This window comes from Felis catus, chromosome A3 (assembly GCF_018350175.1).
Source record: "Felis catus isolate Fca126 chromosome A3, F.catus_Fca126_mat1.0, whole genome shotgun sequence".
Classification (NCBI taxonomy): domain Eukaryota; kingdom Metazoa; phylum Chordata; class Mammalia; order Carnivora; family Felidae; genus Felis; species Felis catus.
The window spans coordinates 24,665,072-24,683,822 of NC_058370.1; the positions used below are offsets into that span (position 1 = coordinate 24,665,072).

At 37.8% G+C, this 18,751-nt stretch overlaps 1 protein-coding gene across 4 annotated transcripts in view; it reads right to left on the reverse strand.

Annotated features, from left to right (window-relative positions):
- ITCH (itchy E3 ubiquitin protein ligase) overlaps positions 1–18,751 on the reverse strand; it is a 145,960-nt gene that overhangs the window by 71,887 nt on the left and 55,322 nt on the right. For 3 of the 4 annotated variants that reach the window (XM_003983597.6, XM_011280854.4, XM_006929828.5), the window contains 3 exons: positions 11,798–11,939; positions 7,004–7,128; positions 5,311–5,448 (listed from right to left, as the gene is read on the reverse strand). In XM_003983597.6, coding sequence (XP_003983646.1) covers positions 5,311–5,448; positions 7,004–7,128; positions 11,798–11,939 — 405 coding nt within the window. The remainder of the gene's footprint in view (positions 1–5,310; positions 5,449–7,003; positions 7,129–11,797; positions 11,940–18,751) is intronic. The other variant, XM_019826622.2, reaches the window with a different exon arrangement.

Below are 18,751 nucleotides of genomic sequence, written 5' to 3' on the forward strand. Positions count from 1 at the left end.
TGAAGTAAGTAAATTTGGGGAAAAAAAAAAAAAAAGTTATCCTGATGGCTATTATCAGCTCTGAGATGAATCAGAAAAGAAGGCTTGGGTTAGCACCAAGTGAAAGAACTGAACCAGAGATAGCCACATTAGGCTAGGGACTTGAAAGGAGATGAGGTGTTTCTAGGTATGTGGCACACCCTACACTAGCAGAAGCAAAAGAAACTTTCTCTTAGACAATTAATCCCCAATTTAGGCCCCTAAAATTCCCACAGACTATGATTAAAAATAAACTGGCAATCAAAGAGCAGCAAACACATAAGAAAACAAGTCTCAATGAAGGACAGACATAAAAATATATCCCCGGGGGCTTCTGGGTGGCTCAGTCAGCGAAGCATCCGACTTTGGCTCAGGTCATAATCTCACGGTTTGTGGATTCATTTTCCACATCAGGCTCTCTGCTGACAGCTCAGAGCCTGGAGTTAGCTTTGGATTCTGTGTCTTCATCTCTTTGCCTCTTCCCTGCTCACGCTCTATATGTGTGTCTCTCTCTCAAAAATAAATAAACATTAAAAAAAAATTTTAAATAAAAATATATCCCCAAAGATCTCTGATATTGGAATTTTCCTTTTTTGTTTGATATTGAAATTTTCAAATAGGGAATATTAAAAAAACTTATCAAAAGAAAATGAACAAGAAAAAACAAGAAATTTATCAAATAAGCTCCAGCAATTGCATTCCTAGGAATATACCCAAGATAAATTAAAAACATGTGCACAAAGAAACTTGCACACAAATGTTTGTAGCAGCATTATTTATGATTCATTAATAACCAAAAGGTGGGAAAGTAAGTCATGTGTCCACCAGTAGATGAATGCATAAACAAATTGTGGCAGAATCATACAGTGGAATGTTATTCAGCCACAAAAAAGGAAGTACTGATACATGCTTCAACTTTGATAAACCTCGAAAACAGTATGCCAAGAATCCAGACACAAAAGGTCATGTACTATATGATTCCTTTTTTATGATATATCCAGAATAGGCAAATCCCTAAAGGCAAAAAGCATATTAGAGATTACCAAGGGTTGGGGGTGGGGAATGGGGAGTGATTATATAATGGACAATGGTTTGTTTTTCTGGGGTGATGAAAATGTTTTGAAATCAGAGGTGGTAGATACTATCATTATGTATATACTAAATGCCACTGAATTGTATACTTTATAAGGTTAGTTGTATGTTATGTAAATTGTACCTCAAAAGAATCACAACAAAAAAGGGACATATTTGAGAAACAATAAATGTTGTAAAACTGAAAGTGCACATATCAATATATAGGAGAAATTCCATTCTCAAGTATATATCCCACATAGACTCTTCAAACTGTACCAGGAGACATATAAATGACTAAACGCAAAAATATTCAATTATGACTGTATGCTCTTAATGGCAAAACCTGGAAAGAAATCAGACTGTCTTTTGACATAAAAATGGATAAACTGTGGTATATTCACCTAACAGATTATCATATAGCAACAAAAATAAATGAATTACAGAGAAGTACTATGGATAAATTTTAAAAGGCAAAAATCTATTTTCATAGAGCTCAAGAAAAAGTGCAAGTAATAGACTGCTTAGGGACATGCACAGGTGATAAAAAAAATGTTTAAGCAAGGAAATGATAAATTCAAAATTTAGAGTAGTGATTATCTGTAGGGGAAAGATACAGATTTCTAGGGAGGAAAATACAGGAGGATATAATGATTGTTAATGCTCTAATTTCTAAGGTGTGTGGCAGTTATGGGTGAATAATTTATGCTGGTTTATGTATTACACATGTTAAATATAAGAATATATGTAATATATATGAGAATATAAGTCAAAATGCTTTGTAAATTGTATAAATGGATGAAGAATTCAGCAAAGTCTTACTCTAAACCAATAATGACTATATTACAGCCTTAATATTTGGATTTTTAAAGTAGAACTAGTGGAAATAAAGTTTTCCTGGCTTTTTGAGGAGGGTAAACTAGTTAATATTTGAACATACATACAAAAACATTCAAAGATAAGTCAAATAAGTTTATCTCCATAAAATAATTAGTTGGTACCCAGATCCAGTTGAAATCAGTAATTTCAAGTAATATTTGGTAAAGCAAAAAATTTAAGCTAGTTTCTTAGAGTTTATTATACTGATAAGAAAACATTATAGATACATTCATATAAAATGGCGATTTACATTAAAATTAAAAGGAACCACAAAAACTAGAGTCAAATGAAAGAAAGAATGAGATACAGTCAAAATGGAATGGAACATACATATTAAGAACCAAAGGTCACATATGCCAAAACCTATCTCCAAATTAATTTTAAATACATCCAGAGTATGCATGGTAAAGAATAAAGATCTTTATAAGAATATGTTCTTACTTTATAATCATGAATTTAAAAGTAAAATAGATTTTTATTTGTCTTTAGGAAAAATGTCTTTGACAGTAATGCTTTTCAGTGTTTCCTACTGGAGGTCATATTTAGGAAGACAGGTATTAAACTAATGATCTACCACTACCAGCAGCCCAAGAGGTAAAAACAGATGAATGGGAAGTTCTTGCAGATATGAACTGCCGACACTCAATTTGTTGACTGACTTTAGATCTGAGTGCTAAAGCAGTAAATCTGTGTAACTAATTAAATAAAGGATTCTTCCTAGAGATTCATAAAAGACAACTCTGTACTTAAAGAGAGGAAAACACCAGGACAAATTATGAAGTTACTTTCTAAATCAGAGAAGTAAGAAAGAATATCAAAGAAAATGTGACAACTACAACTAAGATGCTCAGTTGCATATTAAACTTGTTCTCTGAGCCAGCATGGGGTTGGGAAGGTGGGGTGAGGATATAAAGCTCTCTAGTTTTCAAATAAAGCCTGAAGATAAGCATGAAGAAAAAACAAACACGTTGAGTAAATTTTGTTTCACTTGAAAAAGGTTTATTTATTTAACTGTCATTTAAAAAAAATTTATCCACCAAAAACAATGAGCCAAAAATTTCTAAGTACCCAAAGAGATAATACTGTCTCATCAGGAAAATCCAACATTCCCACTAAATCTACATTTATAGCAAGCTATTATTTGGTGACTTTTAATACTAAAATTCAGTGATTTCTTTTCATAAACATTATTTAAAAATTAACCAAAAATATTTAAGTCTACAAGAACAAATTTCTTCTAAGAACCATTCTACATGTTCTTCCACAAAAAAACTTGACTGGGATGCCCGCCTGGCTCAGTAAGTAGAACATGTGTGATCTTGGGGTTGTAAGTTTGAGCCCCACGTTGGGTATAGAGATTACTTAAGAACAAAATCTTAAAAAAAATTTTTAAAACAAAACACAACCTCTAATATTCTCAGGGGAAAAAAATAATCTAAAAATCTTTAACAGTAGAAAATTATTCAAATACAAAAGCAATCCCCCTCACCCCCCTACCTCCCCAGTTCTTATCCAACCAACCTATGCCAGGTGCTAGAAATTCAATTTTAGTGGTAAACTCTTATTTTCATTTCTGTTTATAATTAAAGTTACAGAAATGGAACCAAAGAACAATCTAAGTGTAGTTCCCATCATGCATGTTTGTGAACTAGACCAGATTTTGTCCGCTTACAACTCACGACTTGATTCAAAGTTTCTCGGTTTCTAAGTGTGAATCAACTGGAAAGAATAGGAAACATCAACAAATATTTGTATTTCAATCTTGACTCTGCATCATACTAATTGGTGTGATATTGGACTTATTATTTCAATTATCAGAGTCTCAATTTCCTTATATGCAAAATGCAGGTTGTGCCTTACTAAAGCTACGATGGTTAAATGAGTATATATGTAAACACATCACCATAGTGGCTGGCACATGGCAAGCATTAAAAAAATGGCAGCTATTTTATCTGGCAACTCCAATCCTAAAATACAGTGTGACTTTCCAATTAAAATCTCTACTTCAAATAATTATGTTAAATTCTATCAATTATTTTCTTACCTGAGTGGAAAACTGGTAACATAGAAATAGTCACTTTTGTGGGCAATAAACAATAAAGTTGTAAGTATAAATATACAATTTAGATTCTACTTTAAAATATGAAAATGGATATGCTTTGTTAATTATTAAGTATTTTTCATTGGTAACAGTTTCAACTTGTAGGGGGTAAAAAACTTAAGCAGCTATAAAATGCAGAGTGTAGAGCAATATAAAAATGAAATTTAACTTGTGTATTATTTTCTAGTATTTCAATTTATGGAAAAATTTGACTATTACAGAGTTCCTATGAATAGTAGTCAATTAAAATGAACTTGTCAACTCTGAAGCAGTATGACCATTTCAGAAATTTCTCTCCACCCTCACTAACCTCAAAGAAACAATCTGGAAGACACACCAGGACTGTGCTGAAGGTCCTGCTATTAAAAAAGATCATGAGTTAAAGAGGAAGTAGGAAGTCTTCCAAAGCAGAAACAGAAGAATAGCGTCTGACGACTGCAAAATGTTTTATAATGTAGTTTCTAAGTAAACAAAAAGAACTTTGTCAGACTAATCAAGAAAACCACTAATCTGCTCTTTGTCTTGGGGACTCTTAAATTGACATTTCAAGTGAAAATTTGCTTAGCACATTTGTAAGTAATGGAAAAATCTAAAAGGAATCCACTAAGAAGTACTTTCATTAAGCATGCTAGCTATATAGGCACTAATCCGGGTGCCAAACTTCTTTCAATTAGTTCATGTTTATTATTTCCTTTAACAAAAACTAGTGAGTCATAAATTGTAAGCTATGCTGGTATACGTATAATGAATTGGTTTTGTCATTATTGTAACACAAAGATACCTCTGTAAATGTAGCCTACAGAAATGGAAAAGGAATGGCAAATGGATTTCAGCTTGTACTGGTAGGCTGATACAGTACTAAGGATTTCAAGTCAAATTTAAACTCAACTAGATACTACTACAGACACACTATGTCTGCCATTGGCAATGGAGAGGGTATGGCATCATTTACCATATTAACTATCATCATTGGTCTACAAAATAAATAGTTTACAAATCAATTCATTACACAGAATCAACTGTGATTCAACTTTGATTTTCAACTTTTCAACTTACAGAAAAATGTTTTATTCATAGAAACAATGCACTAAAAGGAAAATGTTTAAAATAATCAATGTCTCTTTTTAAAAAAGAAATAATTTCTTTAAGGTGAAAAAGAATAGCAATAATTACATACAGCATCTATGGTGACTAACATTAGAAGAATCATTAAAGAGCCTATATAAAAAGTGATTACTTACTTTCTGAACATGTAGTTTCACCATTGGTAACAACTTCAGGCTCTAACTGCAGCCCATCAAGACAAACTGACAAGTCTCCCATTGTCTCTGTTGGCTCTTTGTCACCTACAAGCTGTAAAGTCACAACTACTTCCTCAACTGTAAGAGAATATAATTACAGAACAAATAGTCACTTTTTTTCTTTAAGCCATCTTAACTGTTAAAAACAATGAATGTCAGAAAAAATTTACATTTTTGTGTATATAAATTGTTTTTAGTATACTTCTCTGAGGTTTCAGGACTTTTGACACAAACATTTAAAAAAACAACAAAATTTGTTAATGTTTAATATCGATAATGTAAAATACTAAATAGCTCAATCATCTCATTTGTTATATTCATTCCATCCTTGCAGAAAATAAGCCAGCGGGATTATTCAGCAATATATGCCTGAATTTTACTGAGTGAAAACATATAACTTAAGAATGGACTGCATCTCTTAAATCCTAAATGAGATTTAGAAAGTATGTTTTAGATAGTCAAGGGGTAGAAAAACATCTATGTTTTAAAATCATGATATATTAGGGGCACTGGGTGGCTCAGTCAGTTAAGCGTCCGACTTCAGCTCAGGTCACGATCTCGCGGTCCGTGAGTTCGAGCCCCGCGTCGGGCTCTGGGCTGATGGCTCAGAGCCTGGAGCCTGCTTCCGATTCTGTGTTTCCCTCTCTCTCTGCCCCTCCCCCGTTCATGCTCTGTCTCTCTGTCTCAAAAATAAACATTAAAAAAAAATTTTTTTTAAATCATGATATATTAATCAAAACAAGTATGTTTCAAGTTTTTATATATCTTCATATATATATATATATATATATATACACACACACACACACATACAAATAAAACCACAGCCATCTAAAATTAGGAAATTTAAAATTTTTTTTTTTCCAACGTTTATTTTTGGGACAGAGAGAGACAGAGCATGAACGGGGGAGGGGCAGAGAGAGAGGGAGACACAGAATCGGAAACAGGCTCCAGGCTCTGAGCCATCCACCCAGAGCCCGACGCAGGGCTCGAACTCACGGACCGCGAGATCGTGACCTGGCTGAAGTCAGGCGCTTACCGACTGCGCCACCCAGGCGCCCCTAAAATTAGGAAATTTAGAAAAAGCATTTGAAAAGACAATCTGTCAAAATATTAATCATATATGTCTTTGAAATAGGATTACATTTTTCATCTCTATTTCTTTAGTTTTCCATAATTGAGTTATAATATTTTAATAAGTACCTATTTACTAAATTTACTAAAAAATACTGGGTCAAAAATGAATGGCTAAACCAAGGTTGCTCAGAATGCTTTAAATAATTCAAAATTCGAGGCACCCGGGTGGTTCAGTTAGTTAAACATCTGACCTTTGATTTCAGCTCAGGTCATGAGCTCAAGGGCTCAGAATGCAAAGCTTGCTTGGATTCTCTCTGCCCCTCCCCTACTCAGGCTTGCAAGTGCACATGCATGCACACATTGGTTCTCTCTTTCTCTCTCAAAATAAATAAACATACATTTAAAAAAAAGCTAAAGATTGTTCTCCTCATTAATATTATAACCAAGCAAACTTAAAAACAAATAGTGAACATAGTCATTCTGCACGTCTTGCACATGTATTTCTTGCAGAAAAACAAATAGCCTAACACAATTTCTGTTACTTTTACATACATACGTTTCATGTTGTTTGACTTTAAGGTTTCAAAGATATCTAATGCAGCAGTTCCCAACAAAACATCAGATTTCAGTGTCTGATGACTCCACACGCGAAAATGCAATTTACTCACAGGGGTGACAATACTAAAAGTGAAGAAAGGTTAAAAAAAAATTATTATTTTCATTAAAATATCACAGTGGGATCCTAAATAAATAACAATTAAATTTTAATGTCTAAAATCTTCTGACTGTATCTCTTACAGTTTATTGTACAATCAATATTGCCCCTATTTTGTAATCTTACAGAAAACATCTGAATGCTACATGCTCACATGGTCATTTTCATTTGTGGCTGAACTACAGGGGCAACTTCATGCATATATCACCAACACAAGTAAAATTGCTCATCATGCTACAAACTGTTAGAAAACTTGTCTTACTTTAGTAGTATAAAAAGTTAATTTATAAATTAAATCTTTACTTTATGTCAGGTAGTATAGTGAGCCTGAGGTGATTTCATTTCATCTTCACGGCAACCCTAAGAGATGGGAATTACCACCTGCATCTTCAGATATAGAAACCACTATTCAGAGAAGTTAATTAAGCAAGTTGCCCAGCATCCCACAGCTAGTCAGTGGCAGGCTGTAATTTGAACAAAGGTCTGAAAATAGAGGAGGAGGAGGAGGAGGAAGGGGGGGGGGGAGGAGGAGGAAGGGGGGGGAGGAGGAGTAAGGGGGGGAGGAGGAGGAAGGGGGGGAGGAGGAGGAAGGGGGGGAGGAGGAGGAGGAGGAGGAGGGGGAGGAGGAGGAGGGGGAGGAGGAGGAGAAGAAGAATACGATCTGTAATGGTAATTTCCAAAACAAATTTTGGGAAATCTGAACTTGCACTAAACTGCATACAAAGTGTTCTCAAAGTCACCAATTAGAAAAACAGGAACACTGTTATTATCTGCCATGGTATGGTTCAATACTATAAAGAAAAATTCTAGGGACACCTGGGTGGCTCTGTCAGGTAAGCATCCAACTTCAGCTCAGGTCATGATCTCATGGTTTGTGGGTTCGAGCCCCATGTTGGGCTCTGTATGGACAGCTCAGAACTGGGAGCCTATTTTGGATTCTGTCTCCCTCTCTCTGCTCCTCCCCCACTTGTACACTTTCTGTCTCTCTCTCTCAAAAATAAATAAAACATTTTAAAAAATTGAAAATGAAAGAAAAATTCTAGAAATATTTGAATTTCTCTATACTTCATTCTAAAAGGTGATGAAATTTGGGGGGACAAATAAACTCTTTCTCAGAAGGCTACCTATGTCTATTACCCTCATTATCATATTTTCACCACCATTTTAAGTTTAAACAAACTAAATGGGGATGGAATGTAAGGAATTATTAATTTTACTTTCATTTGAAAGAGAATAAAGTATACTCTCAAAGATGGTCTTTTTTTTTTTTTTTAAATTTTTTTTTTTTTCAACGTTTATTTATTTTTGGGACAGAGAGAGACAGAGCATGAACGGGCGAGGGGCAGAGAGAGAGGGAGACACAGAATCGGAAACAGGCTCCAGGCTCCGAGCCATCAGCCCAGAGCCTGACGCGGGGCTCGAACTCCCGGACCGCGAGATCGTGACCTGGCTGAAGTCGGACGCCTAACCGACTGCGCCACCCAGGCGCCCCATCAAAGATGGTCTTATCTAAATTAATTCAATTCTAGAGAGAATGCCCACAACAGAAGCCATGTAAACACTGCAGACCAATCTGCTACAACTTAAAAATTCAGAACTTGAGCTATGCGTTCCCCCAAACATCATCAATAATCAACAATAATATTGGATCAACAATAATATTACCTTAAGACGCTACAAGAAGTTTCTTTTTTCTTAACTTTTAAACCACTAAGGAGTTCATATCATTATCAGCTTAAAGAGCCTCAAGGTGGGGCGCCTGGGTGGCTCAGTGGGCTGGGCGTCCCACTTCAGCTCAGGTCACGATCTCGCAGCCAGTGAGTTCGAGCCCCGTGTTGAGCTCTGGGCTGACAGCTCAGAGCCTGGAGCCTGTTTCGGACTCTGTGTCTCCCTCTCTCTCTGACCTACCCCGTTCATGCTCTGTCTCTCTCTGTCTCAAAAATAAATAAACGTTAAAAAAAAAATTAAAAAAAAAAAAAAAAAGAGCCTCAAGGTGCACATCTAATGAGCAGAGCCAGCAGTTGGGAGAAACTTGATGAGTATTCAGTCAATACTCAGTTATTCTGCTAAATATCTCCCGTCATTACAGAGACTGGTGATCTTTTAGATTTCATTTGCTTTAAAAAAACATCTGCTCATATATTTTTAAATGTAGATTCAATCTCTAATAGACCACTAATTAAAAACAAAGTCTAAGAAACTTTGTTGAAATAAATACAGATAAGCATTAGGATACTTCTTAAATTTCACTTATTTGCTCAAAATCATCATAAAGTACATCCGGATACCCTAGAAATCCAAAAGTCATGTTAAAAAAATAAAAATAAAAGTCATGTTAAAAAACAATTTAGGTATATCCAATTTGTTTTGTCATTTATTAGGAATAAATACTATACACATCAGCATGTACTGTGTGAACAGCTTATAGTTTCAAATCTCACCATTTAGAAATGAAACTTTTCCTTAGTCACTGGTTTATTTCTCTAAGGGAAGAAAATTCAAGAATTCCAAATGTTAGGAGGCGCCTACGTGGCTCAGTCGGTTAAGTGTCTGCCTTTGGATCAGGTCATGATCTCACAGTTCACTAGTTCAAACCCCACATTGGGCTCTCAGCTGCCAGTCAAGAGCCTGCTTCAGATCCTCTGTCCCCCTCTTTCTCTGCCCCTGCCCCACTCACACTCTCTCTACTCATACTCTCTCTCTTAAAAATAAACTTAAGAAAAAAAAGAATGTTTTAAAAAATTTAAAAATTAAAAAAAAGAATTCCAAATGTTATGTAATAAAAAGAATTTTTGTATATTTGATGTGGTGACAACCAGTTATATTTTGAGCTACATTTTAATATACATTTGGTCCCCAAACTAAATATGCTATATTATCTTGAAATCCATTTGTTGATAAATCATGCTCTCTTCCATTTTAGTAAAAACACTAAAATTAATCTATAATTGTCTTCAATGAGTGCTCAGTACCAACATGTGGTGATTTGTCAGTAAGTGTTAAAAGTGAGCTATATGCTACTTCTATGAATTCATCCTACAGATAAAAACACCAACATATAGTGCATGACTCTTGGTTTCAGCTCAGGTCATGATCTCACAGTTTGTGAGTTCAATCCCCATTTGGGGCTCTGTGCTGACAGTGCAGAGCCTGCTTAGGATTCTCACTCTCTGCCCCTTCCCTGCTCTCTGTCTCAAAATAAACATTTTTTAAAAATTTAAAAAAATAAATAACACCAACATATAGACAGGCACATGGATGTATATATTGCAATGCTGTGTAATAACACAACATTAGAAACCAACTAATTAGGGGCACCTGGGTGGCTCAGTAGGTTAAGGTCCGACTTCAGCTCAGGTCATGATCTCACGGTTCATGGGTTCAAGCCCTGCATCAGGCTCCGTGCTGACAGTATGGAGCCTGCTTGGGATTCTCACTCTTTCCTTCTCTCTGCCCCAACCCCACTTGTACTTTCTCTGTCTCAAAAATAAATAAACTTCAAGAAACCAACTGATTTATAGGGAACTAATAAAATACACGATAGTCCATTCATATTAAGGGATATTATTAAACTATATAAGGTATGCTAGATCTATATGTACACAGCTAGAGAGATAACCATGCTATGTAAAGTATAAAAACAGAGTTATAGGGCACCTGGGTGGCACAGTTGGTTAAGTGTCTGACTTAGGCTCAGGTCATGATCTCACGGCTTGTGAGTTCGAGCCCTGTGTGGGGGTCTGTGCTGGCAGCTCGGAGCCTGAAGCCTGCTTCAGATTCTGTGTCTCCCTCTCTCTCTGCCCCTTCCCTGCTAGCTCTCTCTCTTTCGCTCTCAAAAATAAACATACATATATACATACATACATACATACATAAAAACAGAGTTACAGAATTTTTTTTAAAGGAAGAAAACCCCTGTGTAGGTTCTGTGTGGGCATCATAATTAAAAACACAAAAACAAGGGCTGCCTGGGTAGCTCAGTTGGTTAAGCATCCAACTCTTAATCTCAGCTCAGGTTTTGATTTCACAGTGATGAGGTCAAGCCCCATGCTGGGCCCCAGGCTGGGCATGAAACCTACTTGAAAAGAAAAAGAAACAAAGAGGAGCAGGAGCAGGAGCAGGAGCAGGAGCAGGAGGAGGAGGAGGAGGCGGCTGAGACGGAGGCGGAGGAGGAGGCGGAGGAGGACAGAAAGAGAAAGAGAAAGAGAAAGAGAAAGAGAAAGAGAAAGAGAAAGAGAAAAAGAAAAAGAAAAAAAGAAAAAAAAGAAGAAAAAGGACAAGATAAACACACACCAAAAAAATTATTTTTAAAAGCCCTGTACTTCAACCCTAATTTAAGGAAAGAGCTGTTAAGAATCTTTCTAGGCCCATAATCACGGGCTCTCCAGATGCTGTTCAGTAGCAATAATGATACCACCATCAATTAAACTGGAGAAGGTAAAGGAGAGATTGGAAAAACAGAAATATCTAAAGAGAAACAAAAAAGGGACTAGAGAAAGGAGTCCTAGGAATAGATGAGAAAGAAAAACAAAAACATGAGAAGAGGGGCAAAGAAAACAAGTGAGAAACTTTTAAAGCTTCACTGCTATTCACTTATTAAACTAAATACACTGTAGAAAATACTTTCAAACCTACACTGTAAGGGGTTGCTTCCATTTGGGACTGTTCGTATTGTTGCATTTTTCTGTCTTCTTTGACTGTCCATCAACTGTGACTTCCACATAAGGACTTGGTCCAAACCAATTCTTTTTATTTTCTTTAAGTTTTGCTGAAATGACTAGGCAAAATAAAGGAGAAAATATTTAAATATTTGAGATGTTAGTTCATCCTTCAAATCCATTTAATTTCATAAAGGTTACATAGAACATTATTACTTTTACTCAGAGAAGCAGTTTTAGTCTAAAATACTTACTAATTTTATTCACTCATAACCTTTGTATTTCCTTCCATTCTAGTAAATGAACATAGGACTTCCCCCACATCATTCACCCAAATTACTATTAATAGACTCCCCAATGTCAGTATCAATAGTCTCAGTACTCTGAAGTCAATTAAAAAATACACCATCAGGGGCATCTGGATGGCTCAGTCAGTTGAGCGTCTGACTCTTGATTTCAGATCAGGTCATGATCCCAGGGTCGTGGAAATAACCCCAGCATTGGGTTCTGTGCTGAGCATGGAGCTTGCTTGGGATATTCTTTTTCTCTCTTTCTCTCTCCTTCTCTTTCTCTCTCTGTCTCTCCCCTTCTGCCCTCACTCACGTGCTCTCGTGCTCTAATTTTTTTTTTTATAAAGTACATCAACAAACTCAGTCAACAAATATTTGAATCCCTAACATGTACCAGATAATTGCTCTCAACTGTAAATAGTGCAGTTTACAGTATAGGAAAGGCCCTGACTCTCAGGGAGATAATATCCTAGTTAGAGATAAGTCCTTGTGCTGAAAAACAGGCTAATGTGGCAGAATATAATTTGGTAATCTCTGAAGAAACAGTTTTAAGCAAACATCTAAATGACAGGGAGTTTGCCCGGAGAAGATTGGAAGTGGGAAGAGAGCATCTGGAGAGAAGCAAAAAGGCTTGGCATATCTGGAGGAAATATAGCAAACAGGGAAGAATGGTAAATGAGGTGAGATCACATTCAGCTTTATAAGCCCAGATAAGGAATTTGGATTTTATTCTAAGCATGCTGGAAAGTCACCAGAGGAAGACAGTTGCAAACTAGGATTGTTTTTAGCGTCTGATATCTCATATTAGCAAGAGCTTCCTACAAAGTACATCTTAAGATACTGATTCCTTCATCTTCACCCTTGAGTTAGTTACCTTTGCCAAAAAATAGCCTTGTCCAAGACCCTTGGAAGGTGCAACAAGTAGATTCAAATCTAGTAGAGCACCTAATAATGGTTCCCACAAGTTGACAACTCGTTGCTCCCCTATAAATGAGGTGATCACAGCCATGGAAACATTCTACCACCTAAATATCTATTCTAGCAGCTAACCACAGAGAATGTCAGTGCCCACCAAGATTAAGGGACGTTTGGTATTGCTACACGAGTTTGTATAGCAGCTACCCAAGAAACTCAATATACAGTTCAAAGCATACACAGTCTGGGCATCCTAGCAGGTCCAGTCCCAGGTGGCAGCTATGAATCTCCTGACTTCACAAACATCACTTCTTTCCTTTGATACTTATATGCCTTTTTGGTAGCATGCAAGCCAGCTGCTGGGTTAGTACTCCCAACAATGTATGCACATTCTATAAACCAAAACTTCATCATTATTTTGGAACATTTGGTATAATAAAGTTTGATGAGATTTCATATCAATATGCAGTATCAAAAAAAGTATCTGTCAAAGAAAGAAAAAAAAAACTGCAAGAGATGTTACTGAAGTAGGCAACAAGGAGCCTCTGAGGAACTTTAAGTAAGAGTGCTATTCTGGGGCACCTGGGTTGAGCGTCCAGCTTTAGTTCAGCTCATGATCTCGTGGTTCGTGAGTTGGAGTCCTCGTGTCCGACTCTGTGCTGACAGGTTGGAACCTGGAGCCTGCTTCTGATTCTGTGTCTCCCTCTCTTTCTGCCCCTACACAGCCCACTCACACACACACTCTCTCTCAAAAATAAATAAGCAAACATTTTAAAAAAAGAGTGCTATTCAACAAATTTACTGAGTGCCTACTATATATATCAGATGTTATTTGGGGCACTGAGAATACAGTGATAATCAGATTAATACTCAAAGATAATTCTGCTGTGGGAAAAATAAATTGATAGGGAGACAAAAGTGGGGGTTAAGAGACTACTAGAGTCATCTAATCAAGAGATGATAGGGGCGCCTGGGTGGCGCAGTCGGTTAAGCGTCCGACTTCAGCCAGGTCACGATCTCGCGGTCCGTGAGTTTGAGCCCCGCGTCAGGCTCTGGGCTGATGGCTCGGAGCCTGGAGCCTGTTTCCGATTCTGTGTCTCCCTCTCTCTCTGCCCCTCCCCCGTTCATGCTCTGTCTCTCTCTGTCCCAAAAATAAATAAACATTGAAAAAAAAATTAAAAAAAAAAAAATAAATAAATAAAAAGAGATGACAGTGGTTTGGATGGTGAACATGAATACGGGGGGGAATAAATATTTTCTAAGGAGAACCAACATGATTAGATTACATGAGGAAGTTGGAAAAAAGAAGAAGCAAGGATAATTCACAGGTTTTTGGTATGAATAACTGAATGGAAGATTACGTCATTTAGTAAGATGGAAAGATCTGGGATACAAGCCTGAGGGGGGGTGGCATAGGCAGGAAATCAAGAGTATTATAATGAATGTATAAAATCTGAGATGTTTGTGAGACATCTAAGTGTAAACACTAAAAAGTCTTTTTCAGAAAAGAAAACAATCAAGCGGGGCACAGACCTATCTCTGATTAATATGTACTATAAAGCTCAAGTACTTAATACAGAGCAATATTTAATCACAGGATTGCCACAGAAAATTATAAAACCCTTATTTTTAACACATTTCTGGCCTGAGAAAAGGTGAAAAAAGCCTAAACAATTTTGCAAAGACCACCATTGTACTTCAGAGGCTCTTATGGACCTCTGAAACTGATTAAATCTAGAACAAAGCAATGTAGGCCTGACAGGAAGGAAACCATCTGCCCTCAGTGACATTTTAGGATTCAAACTTTGCAAAGTTATTTTGCCATATAATCCCACCCAACCCCACTAGAGACATTGTAGGAAACTTTAAATGTGGAAATAAAAGAGGTAAGTGAAACTAACACTAACAGTTAGTGTTGGCTATGTGTCTGCCACATAAACATTTTCATTAAAAAAATTTTTTTTCTAATGTTTATTTTTTGAGAGAAAGAGACAGAGAGTGTGAGGCAAGGGAGGGGCAGAGAAAGAGAGACACACAGAATCCCAAGCAGGCCCCAGGCTCTGAGCTGTCAGCAGAGCCTGACACAGGGCTCCAACTCACGAGCCATGAGATCATGACCTGAGTGGAAGTCGGATGCTTAACCAAGCCACCAGGCACCCCAAAACATTTTCATTTTAATACTCAAAAGACTATCCTGTGAGATAGGAATTGTCATCTTAATTTTTACACATAAAAAGACAAATTCAACAGAACTTAAAAATTTGCGTGAGGGTCACTTGCGAAGCCTGAACAGGAGAAATTAAGTGCTCAAATCTCAGTTTACATTGCATAAAACTTTTGTTACAGTCCCAATATTAAAAAATAGATCACTGCGCTACTTCCTGAACTTAATTTACTATAGTAAATTAAAAGAATAAAAATGGTAAACTATAAGACAGGAAACTGAAAAATCTCAGTAGCACATCACCTGGGCTACCGCAAAGGTCTCCAACAATTGTTTTTAACCTCACTTCTGCAACCCCTCAACTTCTAGGATTATCTTCCTAAAACAGATGTGCTCATGTCAGTACTTTTCAAATACTTCTCTAATGCCTGCATGATGAAATTTAAACTCTTCTGGGCATTTCACATTGTTGTTTACCTCAGTTCACAGCTAAGGAAACTGAGGCTCAAAGGTATTAGTGACATGCACAAGGTTACATAACTATTAAGTATCAGAACCAAGACCAGACATTAGCTTCTCCGGAGATGGGAATCATTAGTCTAATATACATTTCTTAACTAAAACTTGGGGTCAGGGGCGAAATGACCTCCCCAAGAGTTTAACGATAGAAACTTTAATGGTACACAGGTCAAAGCATTTGACAGTATTTATTATTTTCTACTATAATTTTTGCATCTATCTGATAAACTATACAAGAAAGTTACTGCCCAATATGAAAAATACAGGGACATTCACTAACAATATTCCAGTAAAATGTGAACAAATTAGTTAAATGCCAACAGAAGTTCCCAAAGCAACTGCTTCAATGAATTATCTAGATCTATGTGAAAGAGTAGCACAAAAGACAACCTTTCTTATTCATCTCAAACTTGAAGCTAAATGGCTACTCAAGTTATTTCCATAAATTAGATTCAAATTACAAAAAATGTTACCGGAGAGTGGTCAACATGGTGGAGAAGCAGGGGGACCGGAAGTTCCCGTGTCCCTCAAACACAGCAGTATTGAGGCCAGAAGACTTGGAATTCTAGGAATCCAGGTTACAGAGTGACAGAAACATCTCCAGGGGCCCACAGGGACAACGTAGCAGGCCATAGGTGCATGACTGCAAACTGGGAGAGATAAAACAGGCGGCATAGGAACAGAAGGGAGGGATCCCCTTCTGTGAAGAGACAAAAGGAAGAGAAAGACAGGCTGTGGAAATGTAGGACTGTATTTGGACAAGAGAAAAACCATGGACCGGGGAATGGGAAAAAATGGAGAAAGAACCAATTTCTAACTGTGGGAGGTGGGGAGCCAGCCCTGAGCTAGGTAGCTAGCTCTCAGGAGCAGAGAGAACAACCCTTTCCCTTGAGTGCTATGAGAAGACAAATAGCCATTCCAAGGACAAAAGACCCTGTAGGCCCATGAACCCTTTGCCCCCCCTCCCCCGCACCAGCCAGAGGTCCTTTGTACCTGACAGTACCCCAGAGTGACAGTATCCAGGAACTGGGACAGGGATCCCGTAAGACATTGGGGTTTGAACCCCAGCCACGTGCCTGGAAGGCACAGGAGATGGTGGAGGGGGACATAGGTGGCTGCTTGCACTCGCGCCCACTCAGCACTGTGAGGAGCCAGAGGCCCTCAGTTGACAGGCTGGGTGGAGTGGCACTTCCCAGGAACCAGGGTGCGTGGAGCAGGATCCGGGTTTTAATCCCACCCAAGCACCTGGAAGGTGCGGGAGACTGTGGAGCAGAACAAAGTGGCCTGCTTGTGCCTGTGTGGCACTGTCAGGATGGCCTGAACAAAGTGGTTTGGGACACCTGGTCCGGGGAGGAGAGGCTGGGGTGTTGCCAGTTTTCTCCCCATCACCAACAAGGTGGGGTTTCAGAGAACAGACAACGGGCCCACAGTGGAGGTGGGACCCACATACACCAAACCACATCCCTCTGTACCTGGTAACTGCATATGTAACAGAGCAAGACTGACACTGACTTAACCAAACAGTCCCTCCTCCAGATCATTGCAGGCACCGGTTCCAAGGCCCCATCAGATATTGGTCCAGTGGTTTTTGTATTCTTTGATTTGATTTGATTCTTGATCAATTCTTATTTTGTGTGTGTGGGGGGGGGAGGATATATATATCCCCCCTTTTCTTCCTCTTATTTCTTCCCTTCTCTAGTCTGGTTATTCTGGTTGTTGGTTTAAGCACACATTTTCAATCTATTCTTTTTACATCTCTTCTGTCTCTCCTTTATTCCCCCCCCCCCCCCCCCCCCCCGCCCCGGCCAGACTAAGCTGTATAGTTTCTCTGATTCTCTGCCTGGTCAATTTTTTTTTCTTTTCCTTTTCCCCACCCGTCACTTCTCTCTCTGTATGGGATAAGGCCTCTTCCACCACCATACACACCCCTTTTTAAAATTTTTTCCAGGGACACTTCAACGTACAAATCAAAGCACACCTGGTGGAAGATCCAAACCACCACTATGAGTAGGGAGATAAAGCAACCAGAGCCTCAACAACAGAGAGCATGAAACACACTCCAAAAACACCTCCTGAAGGGCCAGGCCCTGGACAGTGTTATGACCCCTTTTTAATATAATAGTGCTCACAGGAGCAAGACTCATAACAAGCTATTAAAACACATAAGGGACAGAAAACAAGCCAACATGACAAAATAGAAGAATTCTCCTCAAAAGAAATTCCAGGAAGGAATGACAGCTAGAGAATTGCTCAGAACAGAAATGAACAATATAACTGAGCAAGAATTTAGAATAATAGTCATAAGATTAATAGCTGGGCTTGGAAAAAAGCATAGAAGGAAGAAAAAAAGCTTAGAAGATGGCAGAGAATCTACTGCTGCAGAGATCAAGGAACTAAGAAATAGTCACAACAAATTAAGAAATGAGGTGCTAAATAAACTAGATGTAGTGACAGCAAGGATGGAAGAGGCAGAGGGGAGATTAAGTGAAATAGAAGATAAAATTATGGAAAATAATGAAGCTTAGAAAAAGAGAGGTAAGAAAATATTAGACCACAAGGGGAGAATTACAGAACTAAGTGATTTGATAGAAATGTAATAATATCCATATCGTAGGAGCTCCAGAAGAAGGAGAAAGAGGCAGAGGTTTACTTGAACAAATTATAGCTGAGAACTTCCCTAATCTGGGGAAGGAAATAGACATCCAAATCCAGGAGGCTCAGAGAACTCCCTTTAGATTTAACAAGAATAGATCTTCTCCATGGCATATCATTATGAAACTGGCAAAATACAAAGATACAGAATTCTGAAAGCAGCTAGAGACAAATGGGCCTTAACCTACAAGGTAGACATATAAGGGTAGCAGCAGACCTGTCCACTGAAACTTGGCAAGCCAGAAGGGAATGACAGGAAATATTCAATGTGCTGAACAGGAAAAATATGCAGCTAAGAAGACTTTTTATCTAGCAAGATTGTCATTCAGAATAGAAGGAGAGATAAAGGCTTTCCCAAACAAAAACTGAAGGAGTTCATCACCACTAAACC